The 24717-nt window shown below is 35.0% G+C and overlaps 1 protein-coding gene across 1 annotated transcript in view; it reads right to left on the bottom strand.

The window, feature by feature from the left end:
* Nucleotides 1-24717, bottom strand: part of Dhc64C (dynein heavy chain, cytoplasmic) — a 50957-nt gene that overhangs the window by 12310 nt on the left and 13930 nt on the right. The window contains exons 3-26 of the mRNA XM_074171218.1: nt 23644-24429; nt 23336-23585; nt 22962-23270; nt 22774-22909; nt 19867-20240; nt 15428-15763; nt 14954-15364; nt 14778-14899; nt 12139-14588; nt 11809-12084; nt 10297-10531; nt 9861-10171; nt 9718-9806; nt 7703-7938; nt 7470-7647; nt 7059-7417; nt 6628-7001; nt 4382-4569; nt 3859-4328; nt 3074-3762; nt 2822-3012; nt 2439-2768; nt 2090-2330; nt 1245-1443 (exon numbers count right to left, since the gene is read on the bottom strand). Of these exons, the coding sequence (XP_074027319.1) occupies nt 1245-1443; nt 2090-2330; nt 2439-2768; nt 2822-3012; nt 3074-3762; nt 3859-4328; nt 4382-4569; nt 6628-7001; nt 7059-7417; nt 7470-7647; nt 7703-7938; nt 9718-9806; nt 9861-10171; nt 10297-10531; nt 11809-12084; nt 12139-14588; nt 14778-14899; nt 14954-15364; nt 15428-15763; nt 19867-20240; nt 22774-22909; nt 22962-23270; nt 23336-23585; nt 23644-24429 (9540 nt within the window). The remainder of the gene's footprint in view (nt 1-1244; nt 1444-2089; nt 2331-2438; nt 2769-2821; nt 3013-3073; nt 3763-3858; nt 4329-4381; nt 4570-6627; nt 7002-7058; nt 7418-7469; nt 7648-7702; nt 7939-9717; nt 9807-9860; nt 10172-10296; nt 10532-11808; nt 12085-12138; nt 14589-14777; nt 14900-14953; nt 15365-15427; nt 15764-19866; nt 20241-22773; nt 22910-22961; nt 23271-23335; nt 23586-23643; nt 24430-24717) is intronic.

The following is a 24717-nucleotide window of genomic DNA, read 5'->3' as shown; positions in this document are numbered from 1 at the left end:
CTGAATTGGATGACAGTAGAAGATAGATTACAATATTTTTCTATGATATTCATATTCAAAATACTCACTGGAAAAGCACCACATTACTTCAATGAGTTTATTACATATAACCATCAGATACACAAATACGATACAAGAGGAAGAGATGACTTGGTTGTCCCATGAACTAACCTTGCAAGAACAATGAATTCTATTTCCCACAGAGGACTCTTGGACTATAACAAGCTTTCCAATGAAATTAAACAAAGTAAGACCCTTCAACTCTTCAAACGCTCCTTATCTCAATATCTATGGGCACAATACTATTCCAATTGAGTTGTTCATCATTCTTCTCTCTATTAATCTCTTAATCATCTACTACTGCTATGTTTTTCCCAATATATTCCATTATATAGGGTCTTATATATTTCAGTTTTTTTGTAATTCTGTTCAATAACTGATATATTTGTATAATATTTATGTATATTAGGATATCTATTTCAAATACATCTATTTCTATTCTATTTATTCTGTCTCTTGCATTGGCATACAGAAATTATACTAGGCAGGTGTGGTGAAATGATGATAAAATATATAGAATCACAACCTTGACAACAATGTTTTCGTTTAATGCAATAATATTTCTGAGAATTTAGTGCCTACTATTATGGAATTGTACTATAGTTGCAGTGGAAGTTGTAGAGAAAGATATAAAGCAAATACTCTTTGGCGGTCAATGCCAAGCTTGGCTTTGCAACAAACTGCTGTGGAACCCTTATTTATCTCGGATAAAAAAGGTTTGAGTATTCTGGAATCCCATAAATGACCTTGTAAGGGGAAATCTGAATGCTTATTTATTTTACTCAGGCCTGTTCTTTAAGGATAACTTGAATCCAACAATGCATTCATCGTTCAGTCTAGCACCACTGATGAGAGTTACAGTAGATCACAACCTCGTGGCCTGATATTGAATCACAAATGCCTGGTTTTTTGGGATCTGGTTCCATCTACTTATTTATGTATTAAATGTACAGGTACTTAGTAGGGGTAAGCAAGCCCAAGTACAACTATAAATAGAGTAAATTATGATTTATACTTGAGAAAAGGAAATTGAATAGCTAACTTCACTGATCCTACTAGCTAATATCTTTCAATGCTACTGCCAAAAAACATTCAAAAAATGTGATTGTTTTCTGCTGGAAACAACTAAGCATACATGCAGTAAAATATGAAAAAACAAAAAAAAAAACAACAAGCATGCATACCTAATATCTTCAGTATTGAAATTGTTGACAACAGTGTTGATGAAGTTATCACGCATTATCACAGCACGGATTGATTTCCAGTCACTAGCATTCTCACCGAGTAACAAGCAAATGGATTCTAAAGCCAATTTGACAACTGCTGGAGGATTGGACATGGTACGAATTTCAACCAATTGTTGTTTTTTGATTGACTTAACAGCTGTATAAGTGAGAGAAATGCGAAATTAAAATCACAGTTGGAAAATATGTCAATATATAAAAAAAATTAAGATTAGTAAAAATTAAATAGTTTTGTTTGAAAATAATAATAATATTACATGTAATGTTGTGAATATTGTTGATTTAAATGAGTTCTACAGTTGATTGAATAATACAGAGAAACACACAGGTTCATTTCAATGTCCTAAAAAGAAAACTAGATATTAGATACAAATGGTTTGTTCTTGAAGTCTACTTTTTTGGAATGAGAGATTGAGACATCATGAGGTTTTTCAGAAAAATACAAAGGAGAAAATAAAATAGGGTCATGCGCCAGCGTGTATCAGCCAAAATTGAAAAACACAGATTACAAGGCTTTCTGCAGCCTTACTTTAAATGTTCGACGCTGAAGTTAACTATAGTTGCTATGAAGTTTTCTCGCATGATAACAGATCTTATTGAACGCCATTCATTGGCATTCTCATGGAGCAATAAACAAACTGACTCTAGCGCCATTTTCACGCTGTGCGGAGGATTAGCCATGGAGCGAACTTCGACTAGATGCTGCTTCTTAATAGACCGAACAGCTAATATTCAATTAAAGAAGTTAGAAGGAATCTTGGTGGCCACAATATTGATGAACTCACCAGTTTGAGCGTCAATCACAGCAGGTTCTACTTGTTCCAGATCAGCCATTACTTCAGAACGTTTTTGTTCTATATGAACAGTTTGCTCAGCCAGCTGTTGTTGAATTTCCTGACTCTGAACTTTTTTCTTTTCAGCTTCTTGTTGGTCTTTCACCATCTGTTTGAGTTTCGCATTTGCTGCTTCATTTTTGGCTTGTAGCTCTTGGGATTTAACTGCCAAACTTTTTTGCATCTCCTCCACCTACGAAAATAATTCATATATTGATTGCACAACCATAATAGATAATCTACACTCAGTTTCTACCTTGGTCAACCTTTTTACAATACATTTAAAAAAAAGGGCACTTACTTGTTCAACAGTTTCTGCAATTTTACTCAAACCAACATTCAGATGAAGTTGTTGTTCTTCCAGGTCTGAGCGTTTCTCATTATGGAGTTTTACGAAATGATGTATGAAATCGAGATAGTGGCGAGGTGTGATTGCCATAGTACGGCTTCCCCTCTTCACTAATCGACTGTTTGCCTTGTGAAGTGTTTGATGGACATAAACACATGCATTTATGACAGCTTCCCTGTGATTAGGAGTTGTAGGTATAAGTGTACAAGCTGCCGGAAAGAAATCTGGACATTTCCAGTGTGGTTTATCCAAATCCAGACGGTTGGTAAACTCTTTCCCCACCTGAAATCAATTCAATTAAGTTTTTGAACCGTAGTTTGCTAACAGAATTTTACCTGGAATAAAGCCCCATCAGACCAATCTCCAAACCAATTTAAAACACACCTATTGAAGAGAGCTGGTGATGTAGCAGCTCTATCTTTCAGTCCATCCGTTGATGGATTCATGGTGAAGACAACATGCAAATTACGCATTACTTGTTGAGTGAACCATTTGTAAAGTTCATCATTTGAATCTAACATTAAACCTGAAATTGGAAAATGACATATTTTTATATAATTTTCTTCAAAAGTAATATTACTGTATACCTTCTCTTTGAGCACCTTCTTTGCACTGAGTCATCAAAGTGGTATATTCATCTCCCTCAAACAATCCAGGAACTTCACCATTAGCCAGCAATGTGTTCATCCTTTCTAAAAAGCTAGAGTCCAACATATTTGATTCATCCAAAATGAAGGCAATCTTTTCATCTTTACAACCACTTCTTCTCAAAACTGATCGTAAATCCTCGTCAAAATCTTCTGCAGTATATTTGTTATGAACTTTGATTTGGAAAATGGAAAGACCATTCATCCATGCTACAAATCTGGACAGAGTTGTTTTTCCTGCACCAGAGACACCAATCAGAAGCAGATGACCTTGGGGTTGCCTAAAAATTCTATCAATTCTAAGGACGTGATCGAGTACTTCATCAAACAAAACCAGAGGCACATCCAACTCTTCTTCGTAAAACACCTTCAATCTGGCCTTGACATATTCCCTAAGTTGCTCTCTTTCCACTGGCATATAATCTTTTGAAAGCCAGTTGCTATAAAGAATGGGCCTTTCCAATGCTTTCTCACAATTTGCCGAAGGAAAATGTTTCAATGCAACAGCATCAATGTTTTCATTGGTCCAACGCCGCTCGACATCTTCGACAAGTCTGTCCTGGAACAGCCGTAAGGCTTCGTGTGCCCACAGCCGAACCAAACCTTCAACTGCAAGATTATCCAAGGGCCTGAAATACAGTAAATACTCATGTTGAATTGATTGCTCCACTCGAAAGCTTAATAATTAACAAACACCTTGTAAAAGAATAAAATTATTAGTTTACCTAATAGCCTCACATATTCCCCTAACCCATCTGGTCATTTCTCGAGGTGAATATACATAGTGAGGCTGCATATCTTGAGTGAATCTATCCTGAGATGCAAGATAAAATTCTACCATGGCGTTCGTCAATGGTTCAGCATAACCTTTTAGTCCAGGAGCCAAACGCAACATGGCCCTGGTAAAAGTACCATAAATCTGCTTCAAAGAAGTTTCTCCTGGATAATCCACATAAATAACAGGGACGTGTCTCAAAAATCTGTGAGATAAGGGTTTTCTGCCAGGATCCGTTGGAGGATTACAAGCTCCCACAAACTGTATGCGTTCCAAGGCTACCCAAGATTGGTCTGAAGCCCTATAAAAACCTTTCTGTTCGACTATTTGACGCAGGAACATAATGACTCTTTGAGTTCCGTAGTTGTCCATATCTGGTAAGTTAATCTCATCACAGAACAACACCAACCATTTACCCAACTGAAATAATATGAATAAGAATAAAATAATCAACTCAGGTTCACATACGGTACCTGGATAGGAGCCAAAACAACTCCGTTGGGCGTCTTTCTGTATTCACAGTAATGATCAAAGGTTTTCAATAATAATTCTGGTGTAGTCGCAGATGAAAAATTCAATCCCACTACTTCCATGTCTGGAAGTGCTCTCAAAGCAGAAAACAATGTCATAGTCTTACCAGAACCAGGTGGACCACATAAAACTGAAAAAAACCTTAATGAAATTACAGGAAATGAATAAAAAGTAATTTTCCAAACAAGAATAAAGAAATTTATATATTGTAACATATAAATAGTATATCAATCAACATTAAATATAATGCAGTGGTGTATATCATTGAGAGAAAAATAATTTACGTCAAAGAAATGACATTCAGTATTTTGTTATTGTCTTAGTGATATTTACTACCTGTCCGATACCTTATCTTTACCTGTAATTACTTATGAGTGCTAACAATGGGCTACTATTACTACTACAATTACTTTCTTATTTATACCATGTACCTAACTAACATACTGGAAGAGTGAAGAGTGGAAGACCATTAGTCATCCCGAAAACATGTTTGGAAAAAACTCCTGGTATACAGATGGAACGAAGAACAAACATGGAACGGGAGCTGGAATACACCGAGCGGATAGAAATCTAAACTACAGCTATCCGCTAGAACTATACACATCCGTCTTTCAGGCGGAAGTGTATGCTATCTTCCAGTGTGCAAGGTTTATTAAATTGAGACCTCAAAGAAATGAGCGGATAACAATTTTTTAAGACAGCAAGAGCGCACTAAGGGTTCTGACAAACCCGAAGGTGACATTAAAACTGGTCTGGGAATGCCATGAAGAACTGAATGAACTTGCAAATAGGAACAAATTAACTGTGTACTGGGTGCCAGGGCATTCAGGAATCACAGGTAATGATAAAGCTGATGCTAGACTCGGATCATCAACTTCATATATAGATCCTGAACCAGCTCTGGGGGTACCAAAATCATTGGTACGAAACCAGATTAGGACAATAAGACCAATAAGAGGCATACAGAGTACTGGACAAAAGTACCTGGCAACAAACACAGTAGCACCTTCATTAGGGAACCGTCCGAGAAAAGAACCGAAGAACTACTTCAATATAGTAGGGATCGACTCAGAATAATTACAGGGTTACTAACCGGTCATTGTCCGCTTAGAGGACACCTGAATAAAATGGGGCTGTACAACGGAGACCTCAGCAGCAGATTATGCAACGAAGGGATAGAAACAGCTCTACACATCTTATGTGATTGTGAGGCACTGAATCACAGGAGGCAGGCAATATATGGACGTACAAAATTACGCCCAGAATATGAAGAACATCCAACACGGAACCTGTACAAATTAGTACAGGGAACGAGACTGATGGAATGGGTATGGGAGAATAAACACAATAAACCCAAGAGGCTGCAGTGTTTTCTGGAGACTTGGACTAAATGGACAAGTCAGACAGCTCCCAAGGTGAAAAAAACCATTCTGCTCAAAGAGAACAAAATTTGAGTTGGTTGGCCGTGGACGAATGGAACCTAAAATACTAAACAATTCATCTGATACTGTGACAGACATCAACTGTAGTATGTGCGCTGATTGCTCGGACGTAGGTTATATCTTGAAGTCAACGCACATATCACTGATGATGTCTGCTGCAGTAGCTGACGAAATATTTGGTACTTCAGGTTCCATTCGTACCCGTCTACCAGCCCGGACTTTGTTCTCTTTAATTGTGACTCCAGCCATGAAAGCCTATGTTCTTGTAACATAGATATAGTTAATAAATGCTATTTAGAGACTTAAAATCTACGGAGATATTCGAGAAAAACCTAAATTTTTGGAATTATCTCAACTTATTCACAGCAATATTCAAAGGAATATTCAAATACAAATTGCACATTTGCCTTGCCATTTTTATCCTAATACCTCAACTTTACATTTCCTTAATTTTTCCAAAGTCTTGCTTTTCAAATGATGCATCATAAGTTACTTATGTATTTGCATTACTCTATTCATTATATTAGATATTATTGAAACAGTTTTTCTGCAGGAGTAAGCACTGATATCTCAATCAGTGCTTCACTTTACAGTCGAAGGACACTGATGATGACTAGATAATTTTACAATTTCAATTGTTTTTTTTTGTTATTTGTTTGTATCATTATTATTACATACATTGATTCTACACTTAATACAGCCAGTGAATTGATTAAAATTTGAATACCAAGAAAATATTTGCTTACCTAGAGGTTTATGTTCCGCTAACCAGGTGTAAAGTAAAGACTCGTGACGAACTGTATCAAGCGTAGGCACAACAATGTCAGGAGAAGCTACTTTGTGGGTTTCCACTTCTATTTGGGGAACCTTATGGGACCATGGTGACCAATCACCTTCAATGGTAACTTCATAATCTATTATCGGCATATTGTTGTCCGGCGGCAAAGGCACAGTTGTCACTGATCTGATGAAATCTCCAAGCTCTGATCTTACTTTAAGCTTAGCGTCACCGGCGAAACTCCATAAAACGGAATAAACCAAACATCTTGGAATATACTTTTCCAAAGAATCGTTTGACAGAGGAAAGTCTGAATGAGAATGGTTGTACTGCAAAACATTTCTGAAAAATAATTGATTTTCAGGAGACTGCATAGACTTTTATTTATCAAAGTTCTACCTTATAGCCTGGTTCAACATTGAAAATAACGAACTTAGAGCACGCAATCTTGTGAAGTCCATGATATGTTCTTGTTCCATGGCATACTCCAAGCAACGCACCACTAAACCATCTGGAGCCAGATAAGGTTGAAGAAGATTGGCAACATCAACTTGCACTTGAAGTGTGGGTGAAAGTACGTCATCTTTCGACTCTGAAGTCTTTCCAAAACTATCATCTTCACCTTCTTCAAGAGGAATGTTCTTCAAACTGAGAATGTAGTTCTCAAAAATCATTTCGGTGGATAGAACGTCTTCAGAGAACCAAACCATGCCGCAACGAGATACTGTTGCTAGGGTGGCGTATTTCAAATCTTGAACCTAATTTACGATACTCAGAATGGGAAAATACAGACGTATTGAAAAAACTTACCTCAAACATGACTCTAACATTTGGAGGTAGCGATAGACGCTCTCCATTAGGCAGCGTTAACAATTTGTTATCATCAAGGACAGAGTTCAAATTCTCTACCCATTCTGGATCTACGTCACCATCAAAAATGATCCACTGTCTTTTGTTTATTTCTCCTCGTACATTATCAATTATTTTCCTGAAATAATTGAAGTTTAACAAGTAATACAAACAACTTCAAATTCACTTTCAACCTCAAAATATGGGTGAAGAGACCATCGGTCCACTCTCTGGTGTTGGGATCTAAGACACCGTAGAGTGCCTCCTTGCTTATCGCTTTCGGATCGATGACATGTGCGACACCTTCTACACCTTCATACCTTTCCAAAGCTTTCAAGAGAACACGCCAAGCAGTACTTTTTCCTGAACCACTGGGACCAACCATCATCAAACCATGATTAAGATTGGATATTTGATACAGTTGCAATACCTGTTGGAACAATTTTTACTGTAGTTAAATTAGCAAGTAATAGTAAAATAAAGAAACTGAAAGTATGTATTTTGTATTAGAAAAAGTACCTTTGCCACCCATGTATCTCTCTGTGCAGCGTGCAGCATGAAACAAATTATGAAAGTGAATTGTACGTAAAGGGCTATTTGAATTCGGCCTATGCTGAGATAGAGATTAGGTTAAATTGCGACAAAGTTGCCTGTTTTCGGGGACTTTTGAATGACACCAAAAAATCAACTCTAGGTCTTTTGATTCTGAAGATATATAATTTCCAAATTCTATTGGAAATCTATTCAACAAACTGTACCATAGCAACTTTCAGCATACTATGAGAAAAAGAGTATCGAATTTTTATACAAGATGTCTGACTTGGGATACCTTCAATTACAACAATTTTAAATACAGACCATGAGAATTAAAGAAATTTGATAACTATCAAATAAATTATAATTCTTTCATTACGGCTCTGATAATCACATGGTTGGAAGTAATAACGCATCTAGTTATTAATGTATATCGCAATAATAATGTTTACCCAAATATGTCATCAAATATAAGAGAGTTAGGAATTTTACTTGATAAATAACTCAACTTCAAATCACATATTGAGTATATTACAGTCAAAGCACTGAAAATTTTAAGATTCATCAGTAGAGCCTGTTAAAATTTTATGTATCTATAGTCAATATATATTCACCAAATGATTTTATTAAAAACTATGATTTATGATTTGCTAATTACCTGGGGATATGTTATCACCTTGCAAATATTAATTGGGATATAATGAACAATGAGAATGTAGAAAATTATTCATGATAAAAATTACAGAATTTTCACAATAAATTTTATTTAAAACGCTTTTCGCTACACGGTACCTTCATCGGTTACTTTCAGATTACTTTCTCCCGTAACACATCAACCATAGTTTTTACTTATCATCTCAACGATACACTTATCCCAAAAGTATATAAAATATGTGATCTAGGTGTTACATTCGATATGAAATTAATGTTTTACCCTCACAACAATAACATTACATCTAGATCTTTAAAAATGTTGGGTTTTGTGATTTCGTTCCTCATTGGAATTTTCCACTAATGCAATTAAACTTTTGTATTGCTCCCTTGTAAGATCTCTTCTTAAATATAATCCCCACAGTTTTGTCGCTATATTATTTGTACCAGAATGAAAGCATCAAAACGGTTCAGAATGTTTTTCAGGTAACATTAATTGTCCTGAACTGTCAGGAGAATTTGGGTCAAGTATTTCTGTGAAACAAACTAGAAATGTACAAACTTTTCTCACAGCCATCTGTCACATTTATTACTCCTTTCATGCCCCGGTGAACAGAATACAAAGACATACAAATAGACATCACTCAGACATAGACATATTTGGAAGAACATTACAATCTTTGAAAAATCAATTGTTCAAATTAGAATGGTCTATAACATAATACAGCAATACAAGCAATAACGCTAATATCAATTATATTGATTTTTTCAAGTTTAATCAATTGTCTTTAAACTAAACCTACTCTATCTGTATCTCTTACAGTTTACAAGACACCCACATACTTGAATTTGAATAGCCCTATACAAATATGATGACAAACATGTTGAATCTCTTTCAATTTTCAACATTTTTAAACATTTGAGAAAACATAATTTTTCTAAAAAGATCGATAAAATTCTCCAATTTATAACTGGAGTTCACAGATTCCAGAACCGAATAATCAGAAATTTTTCAAGACTTTACCTTTTCCATCCAGGCAGAACCCTGCTCATCTCCTTCGCCACATACCAAAAATTCTTCAGCACAGACTTTCCTGATCTCATCTTTGAGACCTTTAAACAAAAAACAAGTTTATTTTTCTGTGAAAAAAAAAGATCATAATTTACCTTTCATTTCAGCTCTGGTATATTGTACATTGGGGAACACGTCATTCAGTAAACTAAACAGAAGAGGAATATCTTCCGCAACAAGTTTGGGTACCATTGTTTCACACACTGACTGTATCAAAATTTCTTGCTCTGGTAAGTTTTCTGCAATACTAGCTTCATCAATATTTGTTTCTCCTCGTTGCGTCTTAGTCTCTTTAATACGTTGAATTCTGTCTCTCTTTACATTTCCGGCAGATATTAACACTGATTTCAAAGCTCTCAAACCAAAATCATAGTGAGATTGATTTGACAGTTGTTCATCACATAATCTACAATATGATTTGAAATCAGAATAGTGGTTGCCTCACAAACAATAAAAAAATGAATGAACTTTTTATTTGAAAAACATACAAACACTTTCAATGGAAAAAGTATTTTTAATGAAATTATATACCTGAAGAATGGAACAATTTTAGAAGCCAATTTTTCAGCTTGTCGAAATCCTTGAGAGAACAACATAACCTCAGCAATGAGCTGTCTATCAGGTGTAGTCATGGCAAGAGATCTAAATAGTTTTTTCAGATTGTCTGGGAGATTTGATCTTCCTGCATATCCAGGATTCATTGTAATGAAAATTGCTATATCTGGGGATACTTTCACTTGTTTTCCTACTAACTCCACACTGATACCTATAAATAAATGAGTTATTATATTCTTTTTTGCCAAATACCTTCTTTGGAACAATCTATAGACATTCTTATGAAACTTTACATGTATTTAAATCAATCAAATTATTGAAATACTCAAGTATTCTCACTGCAAAAATGAAACAAGTGAAAAAAGAGAAATAAATTCATTGTTATTCATATAAATCAAATCAAATTTCTGAAATTTCAATTGAAAGTATTATTCACGCTGACACGACATATTTTTTTACTATTACAATCATATTGTTACGTTTTCCCCGTGGGTTCGACAATAATTAACCACACTGTACAAGTAAACTCAACATAATTGAACTACTACACTGTCAATACAACACAAAAACTTTAACCGAACTTCAGAGCAATACTCAAATGACTATCGCCTTATTAGCTCACTTCTTACCGCACTTTCATCTACACTATACTCCTATGCCTGTTGGCAGTGCTTATTTATCCCAATGGAGGTCTTCAGAAGCTGATGCGATACATAGATCGATCAAGAAGTACAAGTAGAATTGAGCGCGACCTTGGCAAAGTCTCAGTCGATTGTTGAAGACCCCAAACAACTCACCAACTTTCAATAATTTGTTTCTTATATCCACCACAAATTTGTAGGGGGAAACGATGTCCAGTCTCAAAATGAATTCGTTGATGATGTTGACCACTAATACCTTAGTTTCAATTTCACAATTTTCAAGCTTAAATCTCACTTAATCTTGTCCATAAACCATCAATCTATATCCAGTGGCCGTTTCCAGAAAGAGTACTACAGATAACTTCTTCAAACTGCTTGTGTTGGAACTATCGGCTCTCATCACTGACCTTGTTGCTTCAATATCGACTATGAAGAGACACTGGTGATTATTCAGAAATCCATCAACTCTTGTTACTGTTGCATCCTATCGTGGAAATAGAATACCTGGGGGCTTGGGATGCAGCAGCCAATGTTCCCTGTCTAACTGAATTGATTTTTTTGAACCCTGACACTCTCGTTTAGGTGATCCCTAACGCCAGTCTCGCCTCAAAAGTCACGAAGTGACGTGAAACATAGAATGATCGAGAAGCACAAGCAAAGTTGAGCGCGAACTTGGCCAAGTCACAGTCGATCTACGAAGACCGGCGGCGGCCAGCGTTATTATTTTTTTTTCAATGGATAATTTACAACAATTTACATGTTACATGATAAGCTTTTAGATATAGTAATGCCTGACTTTAAATTTACATAGTACTTTAAAATGCCAATGAATTACTGTACAACTTACTGCCCACTGAAGCTGCTCCATCAGCTGCAGCTTCTTTCTGTGATTTCAGAGCCTCCTGGATGGTCTGTACTTGTTGAGAAACAGCAGACAGCATTCTTTCTTCCAATCTGTTGAATTCGTCAAAGCAACCCCAAGCTCCAACTTGGCAAAGTCCAACAAATATTCTTCCCATAGCCTGAAAATCAAATGTCTCATCGCAGTTGAAGACCAAGACGAATCGGCCCAATTGGTTACCAAGAGCTTTGACAGACTCTGTCTTACCAGTACCGGCAGGCCCTGTAAAACATGATTAAGATAATGTTATTCCTGAGAATAGATAAGTCAACTTACCAAATGGAGACCCTCCCAATCTTGCTTCCAAAGCCTGGGTCATTGTCAAATAGCATCTATCAGTAAGTGGAGTCTGTACTAATCTATCTTGAACACCGAGATACTCAAAACCATAATAGAATCGTGCGTTTGCCATGTGAATTGTAAGCTGCTTCAATACTTCAGTTTGACGAGGGTCAAAATAGAATCTCATTTCGCACAACCATTCAAAGGCCTTGTTACTGCATACCCCATTCGATATAAGTCGGCGAGTAACAGTTCTTTTATGAACAAATTCATTGATCAAGTGCTCCAATTTCTTTCTCCTCAGTTGCGGTTGTTCTTGTAAAACTGAATCGGCGAGGACATTGAGAGTATTCTCGACTTGTTGCAAGACTTTTTCAAGAGGGCCCTTCTGCGGCTCGCTGTTCATTTTGACTAAAGCAGCTTCAACATCTTCGCTCCAAAATATTTGGGCGGCAAGTACGACGATTTGAGCCTGATATTTGTCAACCCACTGCATATACAATTTCGAATCGATCCCATCTTTGAATTGTTTAATATCTTGTACAGCTTCAGTGAGATTCGAAGCTAAAGTAACTCTCATTTCCTTCTCGACTAAGGTTAGCCACTCATTAATCTTTGGATGTTCTACGGTAGACACAGGTTTTCCAAACACCACTTCTTCGCCCTCTCTTGATGCAATACCAATAATAACGGTGTTGTCTTCATTAAGAAGAATGGATGCTACTCCAGCAAACATTTTTTTGAAATGCTTTTGTAGTCTGGCAATATTTTTGCTGTTGCCGATGATTTCCAATAAATCTTCATCACCAACAAAGTAGAAACGTGGAAATGAGGTACGTTCTCTCTCCAAATATTCACCCAGAGCTTTTTGTATCTTTCCAAGTAAATCTGCTAGTCTCTCTAGAGCTCTCTGAACTCCCGGTATGTTCAAGACATCCATAACCATTGGGCTCTTACTAACTTTTTTCATCAATCCCAAAAATTCGGAACTGATACTTTGAAATCTTGATGTTTCAACAGGTAGTAGTGTTTTGATGTCGGCACTTCCAGAAAAAATGCCTTCCAAATATACCCAACGTCTTTGAACATCAATCCAAACATCAAACAAGGCATTAATGCGGTTCAACTTTTCCTCCCAAGTTAGAGCTTCCTCTTCGAAAACTTTATAATAAGGGGACAGCTTCATTGCTGCCACCGAATTGATATGTTCTTTAACCTTATTAAAGAGATCATCCCAGCCCCGAATAAGCTTACATTTGCTCTGATAGTTGATAAGATCCAACTCATATGTCTGCCAAGACTCGCGAACTTGTTTCAAAAATTCTTCCAGAGCCATTTCTCCTTGAGCAATGAGTATAATGTCTTTGACAATGGATTCGTTCTTCTGTAAATTCACGTCCCAAACTTGCCCTAGAGTTAGGTCGGAAAGAACCCAATTGACTCTCAGTTGTTTCATGAGTTGTTTCCAGTGTCGTTCCTTGAGAGCGTCTGATTTCAACTCCACAATCATCATATTAACTTTGGTGTAAGTTTGTAATGTTTTCTTGACATATTCATAAGAAGAATACTGTCTCAACCTAGCAGGTAGCCCTTTGAGTTGTGCACTCATTCCGTCCAGTTGTTGGCGAAGCTTTCTAGGTTGTACAGACAACCAAGGTTTTTCTCTGGTTTCATCTATTTGCTGCCAGATCTTTGATAGTTCTGACCAAACTCCTCTTAAGTCTTGCAATTCTTCATAAACCACCTGCATTCGATCTTCACTGCTGTTAATACCACCAGGATCTTGCAATTCTAAAGCTTCCTTAGCTTTTGCTACATTGTCTCTCTCCTCCTTGAGACGAGCAAATTTGCTTTCGAATAATTGAAGTTGGGAGAGTGCTTCATCTGGTCTCAAATGTCCTTCAACAGGTTTGCTACGTTCCCAATCAACAAGGAAGTCATTAGTGCGAGTTTCTACCGCCTTATCTTCTGCCACAATCTTTTGTTGAAGACTGGCCACTTGAGTCTGAATGCTAGAATCCTTTCTTTTGATAATCTCATTAAAAGCACCCCATTCACCTTCTAGATTTTCAACGTGTAACCAATTAGTAGGAAATTGGAAACGTTGACGCTCCAGAATTCTTTGACCTTCTCTATATATCTCAACCTGCTTCTCCCAGGCTTTCATACTACGTTTTAGCTGCTGCACATAGGTTATGAAACTAACAGCATCTGAAGTGCTGGCTGCTTCAATACTTTGTAGTTCTAGGTCAGATCTCGACTTTGAAACGTTAGCATGGAAGGTAGTCATTTCATTACTAAGGAGTCCTCCGAATTTACTGAGAGTTTCTTTATGCCATGAATCGTATTTCAGAGAGACTTTGCTTTGTACTTTGGCGAAGTCTATCACAATGGGTCCAAATTCACGTCGAGTATCTGATGTGTCAAAGGTAGTTCGAGTTTTCCTAATAAAAATTCAATGATAATTTGTGTTTATGTAAATGAAAGGAAATAGACTACCAAACTGTGTAATGAAATTTTGTTTATATAGAAATTAACTAAAATTATTATTCAACCAAACTTATATTGTAGAAAGTTTCCATTTAGAGTATGATATTACTATATTTTCAATAACTAGGTTGAAAAAGTCTTACTTGATATCATTCAGACACTCCATCCATTTACTGATGTCTTCACCTAGTTTGCCATAAAGGTTTTCAGCTTGAAGATCCCACAAAGATTGGTAGGTTAACCATTCATTAACATATTTTTGCACCTGATAAAAAACAAAATTTTAATAATTCTAACTTATTTTAATGTTAAAACAAACCTCTTTTATTTTGGAAGCGATGGCACTATAAGCATTATTCAGAGGTTGTGGTCCTCCGGGAAGTTTTGTCAAGATATTCCGGTAGGTTTCAGTCACTGGTTTATCAACTCCCACTTGATATCGACTGCTTTGAAGTCGTTGCTGTGAAGTTACAATAGCTTGCCAAGCAAACAGCTGTTGCATAATCTGGAATCGAGCTTCTTCTATGCTCGGATATAGGTACATGGTCTGATTGGTTATTCGAACTTCATGAATCACAATTTGTATTTGTGGATCGCCCCCGGGTTTGTGTGTAGGTTGCACTGGGGCATCGGTGTCCATGCTGTGATCTATATCTTTCTTCTGACCACTCAAAGCATCAGTCCATGCTTCAATACCAGCTTGAAGGCGGCGAGCTAAATTTTTCTCAACCTAAAAACAAATCACAAACAGAAAATAGAATGAATGTTGTCTGAAACTTAATGATGGAAATACCTCCTCATCCAGCCTGCTGACCCAAATATGAAGATTTGAATATTGTTTCAAGGACAAGTCATCAACAGCATGTTGAATTTTTGACAGGATATCGACAAAAGTGTTCGCTGAATAGGGACACGTTTCCAATGACCTAACATCAACTTCCAGTTGTTCTCCTACTATGACAAGTTCCTCGACTCTCTCTTGAAAACTCACAATATTATCGGAGAGACGTTGGACATAAGGATCAAGCTTGTAACTCTCCCAGACAAGTTGAATTCCCTCGGCAATAAGAGTTTGAACTTCTTTACGCATGCCTGCGACAAGTGGAATGATGCTTGCCTTGTCTTCAATCTAAGAGGTGGAATGCATGTTTTAGTTATACCCGAAAATAGAACATCAACTTTGCCTAACATAACAAAAATGGGTTCACTTATAAACAGGAATATTTTGTCATTTTCTCAATCACACAAATAACTGTTAATACAATCGACCTAAAGACGAGACCAATAACGCTATCTCAGAAATGGTGGTGATACAAGGTTTGTGAACAGTTTCATTTTTTGATAGACAATGATATGAACCAGAATCTGTTTTCAAACAATTAAGGAAAAACTGGTCTTGTTTTGACATTTTTTGTTTCGACTTTTTAAATTCCAAGATTTGCCTCAAAATACCTATAAAAATAGACTAAATGAAATGAAATACAGGGAAATTTTTGTAATTCTACAAGCAAGGATATTATTAGCATATAAAAAAAATCAGACATATACAGTCTGAAGCAGTTAGCGACAATTGTATTTTTGTAAACATCAGTTTATCTTTCTCCAAAACATATGATTTTTGTATAATTCACTGTTTAGCATCTACCATTTCTGAGCAGATTTCATTCATGCATTTATAACTGGACAGAGATTTTTTCAATTAAATAGAACAAAGCAATAGGTATACCAATGATCATCAACTAATTAGAACAAACAACAACAGCGATAGCATATAAATGATATTGAATTGACTTGCATCAGATAAAGAAACTCATGCATACGACTAAAAAAATGCTTCCTCCATGCCAAAAAACTATTTCGCAAGGGATTGGACAGCTATAGGACAATCTACCTTAATACCGCTTGGGTGGCTAATCCTGTTTGTTAGCTAGTGGTGGGATTAAAAAAAATTAAAGCTACACACATCTTACATGTATTCTAGTTATGTTTATGGAATGGACATTCTATTATATTTTTCATGAATCATTTCTAGCTCCAAAATAAGCACTAAAAAAATATATTAATGACTATTTTTTTTATTATACTTTGTAGTTAGTTGTAGTCCATAATTATAAGCATTTATTGTTTCTTGAGACAATCAACTGAATTGAATTTTATTTTGAAAACTGATAAATAAATCAAATATACCGAAAACATATTTATTTCAATTCCATTCAAAAACTATTTCTTTCAGTTAAATAATGGGAGTCATTCAGGTAAATAATGGGAGTCAAGTATATTGAAATGTATTTCTAGTTGAGAGATGATTCAAAATCTGAATATTCTGTCTTTTTATAGACATTCTGGGTTAGTTATCTGCACGCCTCTCTGTAAAATATGAACAAAAAAAACATTTACAAATTAAAATATCTAAAGTAGACTGGTAATATATTAAATCACTGTTAACTAAATTTGAAGATTATTTGAATACCACATACAAGTAACAAGAAATAAAAAGAAAATATTTTAAATGTGTTCATATACCGATTTTAGACACGTATACAAAAAATAATTAGATTCTCATTCCTCAAATGAAAAATGTTAATGAAGAAAATTGAAGCTGATTTTTTTTGGAATCTGTAAATTCTGGTGATTGTTTCAACATATTATATTTTCAGTTACAAAAAAGATATATGTTTCTAAGAAATACCAGCCATTCTAATACATCCACCAGAACGTAATAATAATAATTGTTTTCCTTCAAATTAAAAACAAGATCCATAAAGTGCACCAGGTTAATATTATATTCATGTCTCTGACAAAGAGATTAAGTATACTGTGTCAAAGCTATTTTTTGGGTTTTTTGGTCGTGGTCTATGAAAATCCATAGCGTCTTTTTACTTTCATCCAACTCCCTTTACACATTGTGGAGGAACTGTGTAATCGCTAGAATTGTGGACAATCCCTTGCGAATACCAAAATGGTTCACATTAAAAAATAGACCCCATTTATTAAAAAAAGTTATCATTAGGCTTCAAACATATTTTTCATATATTCTTGAGAATGGGCTAATGAGGGAAATTGGTCTGAAATTTTGTATGTCAGTGTCATTTCCCTTCTTATGAATTGGTACAATTTTTGAAATCTTCAAGCACTCAGGAAAAATCCCCTCTTCCAATTGATGTATTTAAGAGTTACTTTGCTTTTGGTAACCTTATTTTTCTGCATAAGAATATTTGGAATGTCATTAAAGTAGTTAATGAATGAAACAGATACCTCTGCAGGTTCAATGACGAGGTTATTCTGTACATTAAGTATTATTTTTTCATTTTCTTGCTTTATTTTATCATTATTAGATCTCAGAATATTCCAAGCAGTGACAGATTTATTTTTAGAGTTCACTAATAAATTGGAGTTGTAAAGCTTTTTCGCCTCATTTAGTAATTTTCTATATAACTTTTTATATTTGATATAGTAATGTTTATATCATTACTACCATTTAATGTGAGAAAATACAGATCCTTTAGTTTTTGTTCCGATATCATTAAGCCTTTAGTTAACCATTGTTTCCAGTTTTGTTTGTTTCTTTTTTTCGTCTCAAAGGAAAATCGATTTCAAAATAGTGCCTGAAGGTTTCTAAGAATTTTTCAAATTTAACATTAGCATTTTTACTTGACTGATAAATTTTGAACCAATTTTCCTCTTTGAGTATGGATAAGAACTTTGTAATATTATCGTGATTGTTTATCTCCCTGTGTTCGTAAGTCAGCCTCGTATTTTTGTGATGTGATTCAATATTGATACTCAATATTTGGCAAGACTGATGGTCACTTAGGTTACTAGTAAAGTTTTTGCAGTTGTAAGTGCTCTCCTTTGAATTGACACAAATGTTGTCTTGTTGTCTCCAATTTTTACCACATGTTGGGGAATGAATTGTAGGGATTAAACAGAATTAAAATCGCCAGCTAAAACCAACTTTAATTTTCTATATTTGTCAGTCAGAAACTGAAGTGTTTCAAGTAGTTTCTCAGAGAAGATTTCAATATTTGCATCAAAGCTTCTGTACACTGTAATAACTAACACCTTAAAGTTCTTATTTACTTTGCATCTGATAGATGTGCATTCAAAATGTTTCTCGTAAGATACAGTGTGCACTTTTTTATTAACAATGCCTTATTTTATATAGATTACTACCCCACCATGTATAAATTAATTTCTACAGAAAAAATTTGCCATTTCATAACCTGTGACTTGGCTTGAACTAAGCTGTTCATTCTTAACCCAATGTTCACTCACACAAAATATATCACAATTTACTTCGTTTAATATCAGTTCCAGCTGAACCAACTTATTTTATTTATTTTTTATTTATTCATTATTTATTACCTTGCACATTTTTATGAACTATTTTGAAAGTTTTTCCTACGAAATGTGAAGCGGGTTTATCTGGCTTATCAGTAACTGTCTTTAAAAGAGTTGCGGTTTATCAGAAACTGTCTTTCAAAGAGTTGCTCATGGCTACACTTCCGGTGTTTTGGGTTTTGGAAACTTTAAAAAAGAATTTGAAACATTTTCTAATTTGTCTTTACCTTGTGATAGTACAATATCAGAAAGGTTTATCTCTTGAGTAAAACATGACTGCCACATCAGACTGATGTTGGATATTTTGAGAGTTTTTGAAACTATATTACCAGTTGAAAGAGAGAGAAAACTTTTAATTTTATTGAGTATATCAGATTTAGATCCTTTACATTTTAGGTCATATATGTACTCCAAAGAAATACCTAAGAATCGCTTTCTGAAATACAAGAGCTGTTTGGGGAGTCTGTTGATTAACCCATAAGTGAAATACTATGTTTCAATTCTCTGCACACTGCCAATTCTATTAGAATTCTACAATATACATTTTTTTTTATTATTATATGAATGTATCACTGTTTGTATAATATACTACTCTATTACTCTGCTGATTTTATATGCTATTTGTTATATTCCATTGTACTCATACTTAGTCATAGCTGTAACTTAATTATATTTGTCTTGTAATTGGGATTACTCCTGTTAGACAATAAACCTTTTTTTTTTTATTTTGTCAACATTCAGATATAACTGCAGATGTATCGCTGTTTTAGACAAAACGCCAGCCATTAAAATCCAACAAACTCAAAAAATACATTTGGGTGTGAAAGTTTACTTTCCAAGATTTAACACAGTTAATGTGAGTTTGCGAAAAAAAAAAAAAGTTGTACTTACCTTTTCTAGTGTCATCTCATAAGTTCTAACACTTTCGATAAGTGATATGGCAAACGGATAAAGTTGATTTGCCTGATGTGCCTTATTTACGATTGCAAGTGGCACTCTGAATCCAAGACACTTCAAATTACGAACTTCCTTGGCTAAAGTGATGATTTCCGGTAGAAAATTCACTTTTAGTTTCAAAACATTCCCTCTACCGCTTTTGGAACGTACTGCCTCGATGGTGAAAATTCTACCAGAAACCCCGAGATTGCGCTGTTGCACAGTACGAGCCCATTCATCGAATATTTCTTGGGTGTTCAATTTCAAACGAAAACTGTCTCCATCTGCTTTGAGTTTTTGCCCTTCGATGTGATTTTCCCAGCCTTTTCCTGAAATAAAAAATCATTCGAATCATTTTTGAAAACTAAATATGAAATTGAATTCAAAGAAAACAAAGGCAATGGTCCTGAGTACAGAATACAAATTAAAAACCATAAACTATCAACATTTCCACATAACAATAGAAGGTGAAAATATGAAATGGGTTAAGTAATTTGAATATCTAGGTTTTATGATAGATGATAGACTAAGTTTAAAAAGTCACAGCCATTACATCTGAAAAAAAAATATCAAAAAATTTATTTTTCTATCTAGTGTATCACGTAACATGTCTCTTTTTTCCAAAATAACCATCTATAGGACCCCACTTTGACTATTGTGCTAGCCTACTATACATGTTGGACAAAAATTGTTCAATGACTTTACAGAAACTTCAAAATAGGAGTATGAGAATCATTCTGCAATGCAATAAATATGTTCCAATTGATCTGATGTTAAGAACTTTGAGCTGGCATAACGTAAACAAACGCCTATTTTTCATGACAATGAAGTTTATTTATAGAATAACAAAAAAGTTAGTCCCAAGTTATCTTAGTTCATTAATCACGTATAATAATGAGATCCACACATATCCTACAAGAAACGTGAACAATTTCCATATAGCTCAAAAACATTTTTCTTCAGGGGATTGATGGATACAGCCGTTACTATGTAGTAGGAAATCAAAATGAAGAAAAGACAATCAAAACTTTCTATGTTTTTACCAGTTTTATTTGTAACTAACGTTACATTAATGAATACATTAATAAATAGAATAGAATATAATTTATTCATCATTAAAATATCATACACATATAACATATACATTACTGGTACAATATTTATCAGACTAGTCACACAAACTGAAGAAAAAGCAGCTTATACATTCAAATCTTTGAATGTAACCTAGTTGCTTTGTTATAACATATGACTCCTTGATAGCTCGCCGAGTCTTGCCCAAGGGCTAATCGTGAGTAAGGTAGTCTCAGTTCATTTCCTCTGCGAGTATTGTGATCATGTATCATACTGTTTTTTGTATGGTGTGATTCATTTTTTTTTATATTCATAGTTATAAGCAAAATATATAAAGACGGTAGTGTTAAAATAGCTAGATCTTTAAAAACTGTCTTGCATGATTGTCTACAATGTATGCCAGCAATACATCTAATTATTTTTTTTTTTTTGATAACAAACACTTTTGTTAGGTATGCTGAGTTTCCCCAGAATATTAACCCATTTGAGATATTAGATTGTACTAATCCGAAATAGGCCAATTTGAGTACTTCTAGAGATACTGTTCCATGTAGTTGTCTTATTATGAAGCAGACTCTACTCAGTTTTGTTATTAGACAATCTGTGTGTTTTTGCCAAGTTAACTTCTGATCAATTACTGATCCTAGATACTTATATTGATTCACCTGCTGTGATGTATTTTTATTAGTGAACGATGATCATACGTATGATTCTTTGTTGATAATTCATGAAAACAGTTTTATTTACATTAACAAGTAGACTGTTATTTGTGCACCATTATGAAAATTCATCAGCAGTTTTATTTGCAGATTGAATAGAGAGGAGAAGTTCATTTTCTGCTACTATTTGATAGGTATCATCAGCATATATTATTGTTTTTTGTGGAGATACACATGAATTCTCAATATCACTCATAAATATTATACTGAGAAGCATGTTGAGCCTTGTGGAACTTCTAATGAGACAGAAGCTGGTTGTGATTTTATTTCATCTATTACCACTATTTGACCTTTGACATAAATATGATGCTACCCATTCATTGGCTACTCCTCTTATTCCCATTCTATACAGTTTCCGAAGTAATAAACCGTGGTCAACTGTATGGAATGCCCGGGATAGATCAAAGAATAAACCATTTGGAAATTTCTTATCATTGAGGTTTTTGTAGAGGTCACACATTTCAAATATCGCAGATGATGTTGATTTTTGCTGTCTAAAACCATGTTGACATTCTGGTACGAGTTTATAGTGTTTAACAAATTTACGAAGTCGCAAATAATAGGCATAGTCGATAACTTTGGCAATTTGCGATTGCAAACAAATATTTCTATAGTTGGTTACTTCATTTTTGGAGCCCTTGTTTTTATATATGGGTATAGACTTTTAATAGAAAGTTTTGATTCTCTTTTCTTCATTCTCCAAGGGCTTAAATGATTTCAATAACCTCTCAAATTAAGTGAGAAATTCACTGTCTTTAAAGACATTCAAAATTCATTTAAATTAATATATTTCACTATCGTATATGTTAAAAAATGAATTATGGAAAGCATGTGTGTGAGTGTATGTGCTCATGTATACTGATTGTACATGAGTATAACATGGGTATAATTTAATCTCTGATGATTGTGGCACCATAGATGTATTTTTATATTTTAGCATTTTTTTGTTTAGTATCAAGGTTCTTTTTTTTTGTTACTAATATTATAAATGTATGTAAATTAGGATGGTCCTATTTCAAATGAAGATTAGTAATAATTTCCTAAACGAATGAAATGCAAACTTTCCACTTACCAAGAACATCTTCCACTCGTCGCAGATATGTGGTGAGTTGATGATCAATCTGTTTGGCCCAAACTATAGAACCAGCAACGGGTGGTAGATCACGAACTTTACTGATCTTAGCACTGTTACTCTGAGGATATTGTACCTGAAAAACATTTTTTACTCTAAGTTCTGCTGTAAGCATACCTACTTGGTACCTTGAATTTTTCATGTAGGGCCTCAATATCATCCTTGACCCTTTGTATCAGATGTGTCTGATATTCCCTGATGGCCCCTCTTATATGTGGTCTAACAAAGAGAGCATTAAATCTCGAGAAGATTCTAAACATCTCGTTTGCATTTTTAGCAGTTCCAAGCTGATCACGGAGATGGGCTGTGATTCTTGTTTCTACCCTATCTATCCGTTCTTCATATCTTTGTACAGCAGCATCCCAAGCATCTTGTCCCTCCTTGGATATATCCAAGCAATCTACCTCTTTCACATTCTCATATGCTAAATTGACCTCCTAGTAAACAAGTTATTTAATGAATAACCAGAGTTAATAATTTTAGCTAATAAGTTGACACTCACCTCAATAGCATTCGCATCGGCCGCATCTAATGAAAATGTTGCTTTTGGAGGTTCTAAGTCCTCTCCCTCTATTGGTGCTACTATTTCTCTAATGGTTGGTCGTAAAACTCGTACTATAACGGTCCGCAATTGCTCATGCTGACGACGAAACTTACGCATCTGGTCCATACGATTTTGCAGCTTCTTATGTTGCGGAGATATTCGCCAAACCATTTTCATGTGCTCATCACGTTTCTTTTTCATTATATCCCTAAAACAAATTGAATATATTTAAGAGTTGTTATCTAGCTACCACTGAAAGTTATTACCTCAATAAAGCTTGCAATTTCTCATACTCGTCCTCCCAAATTGAGAAAACTTCAAAGCATTGGGTCATAACCTTTTCGAAATCATCAAAAGGAATATGCATTAACCTCCTAGTTCCGAGAACTTTCAACAACTGAGTTCCCAAATCTCTTGAAATTGCCTCTACAAGTCTTAGGCATCTTTGAATGGGATACTTAGTTGATCTAACCTTGCGTAAGTGCGCAAAAATCAGCTGTACTGCAGCTCGAATTCTTTCTAATTCAGTTGCTGCTAGTAGATCATTGATAGGGAAATCTTTCATCAGTGGATTGTAGTCATTCACTGTAGCTATCGCTTGTTTGAGACCTGTGTCTGTATCAAATGAAACAGTAGCATGAAAACGCTTGCCATGTTTTAGTATGTCCAAAGTTAGAGCTACCTCCATACTCTCACGTTTTTCCTGAATTCGATGAAGAGCTCTCTCTAAATTGAGCCAGAAACTGATTTCTTGGAGAGCTGTTCCAGAAGAAGGATCCCTATCCAGTTTGGTAACTTTCTGTATTTCTTTGATCCATCTATTCACACCATGTTGCAACTGATTCAGGAAATTGGAATCTTCAACTTTGTCGCTGAAATCTGCTACTTTTGGTTTTCTCCCTTCGTCAGCACACTGTTTAATGAGGCTAGCAACATAGGGGTGAACTTGCAAAGTAATTTCAGGAATATCAATATTTTGTTGAAGGTGCAACAATCCCATTTCCAGTTCAGCAATAGTTTTTTCCACCGCTGGAGCCATTTTGTCTCCATCACTGAAAGATGTAATAATGTAACCAAGCATATTCCACATATTTATGAAAATTAGGTATATAAGAGGAGAGTGACCAAATATGGATAGTATCCCTAATATGGAATACAGGCATTTCTATCAAACGGAAAGTGACACTAGCAGTAAACAATGTTCATCTCTTTCTACGTGTCCGCGTTTGCGCGTACAGGTCATAACATGTCAGTCGAGCAAGCCCTTTCATCACAGTAGCAGTATTTTGTTTTGTCGCTGCCGCATAACTTTCTAAGGTATGTAAAAACACGTATTTTTT

The sequence above is a fragment of the Leptinotarsa decemlineata genome, unplaced genomic scaffold (genome assembly GCF_025532065.1).
Source record: "Leptinotarsa decemlineata unplaced genomic scaffold, Ldec_3_MD MMD2_tig00000010_RagTag_RagTag, whole genome shotgun sequence".
Lineage (NCBI taxonomy): Eukaryota > Metazoa > Arthropoda > Insecta > Coleoptera > Chrysomelidae > Leptinotarsa > Leptinotarsa decemlineata.
This window is presented reverse-complemented; position numbering and strand designations above follow the sequence as displayed.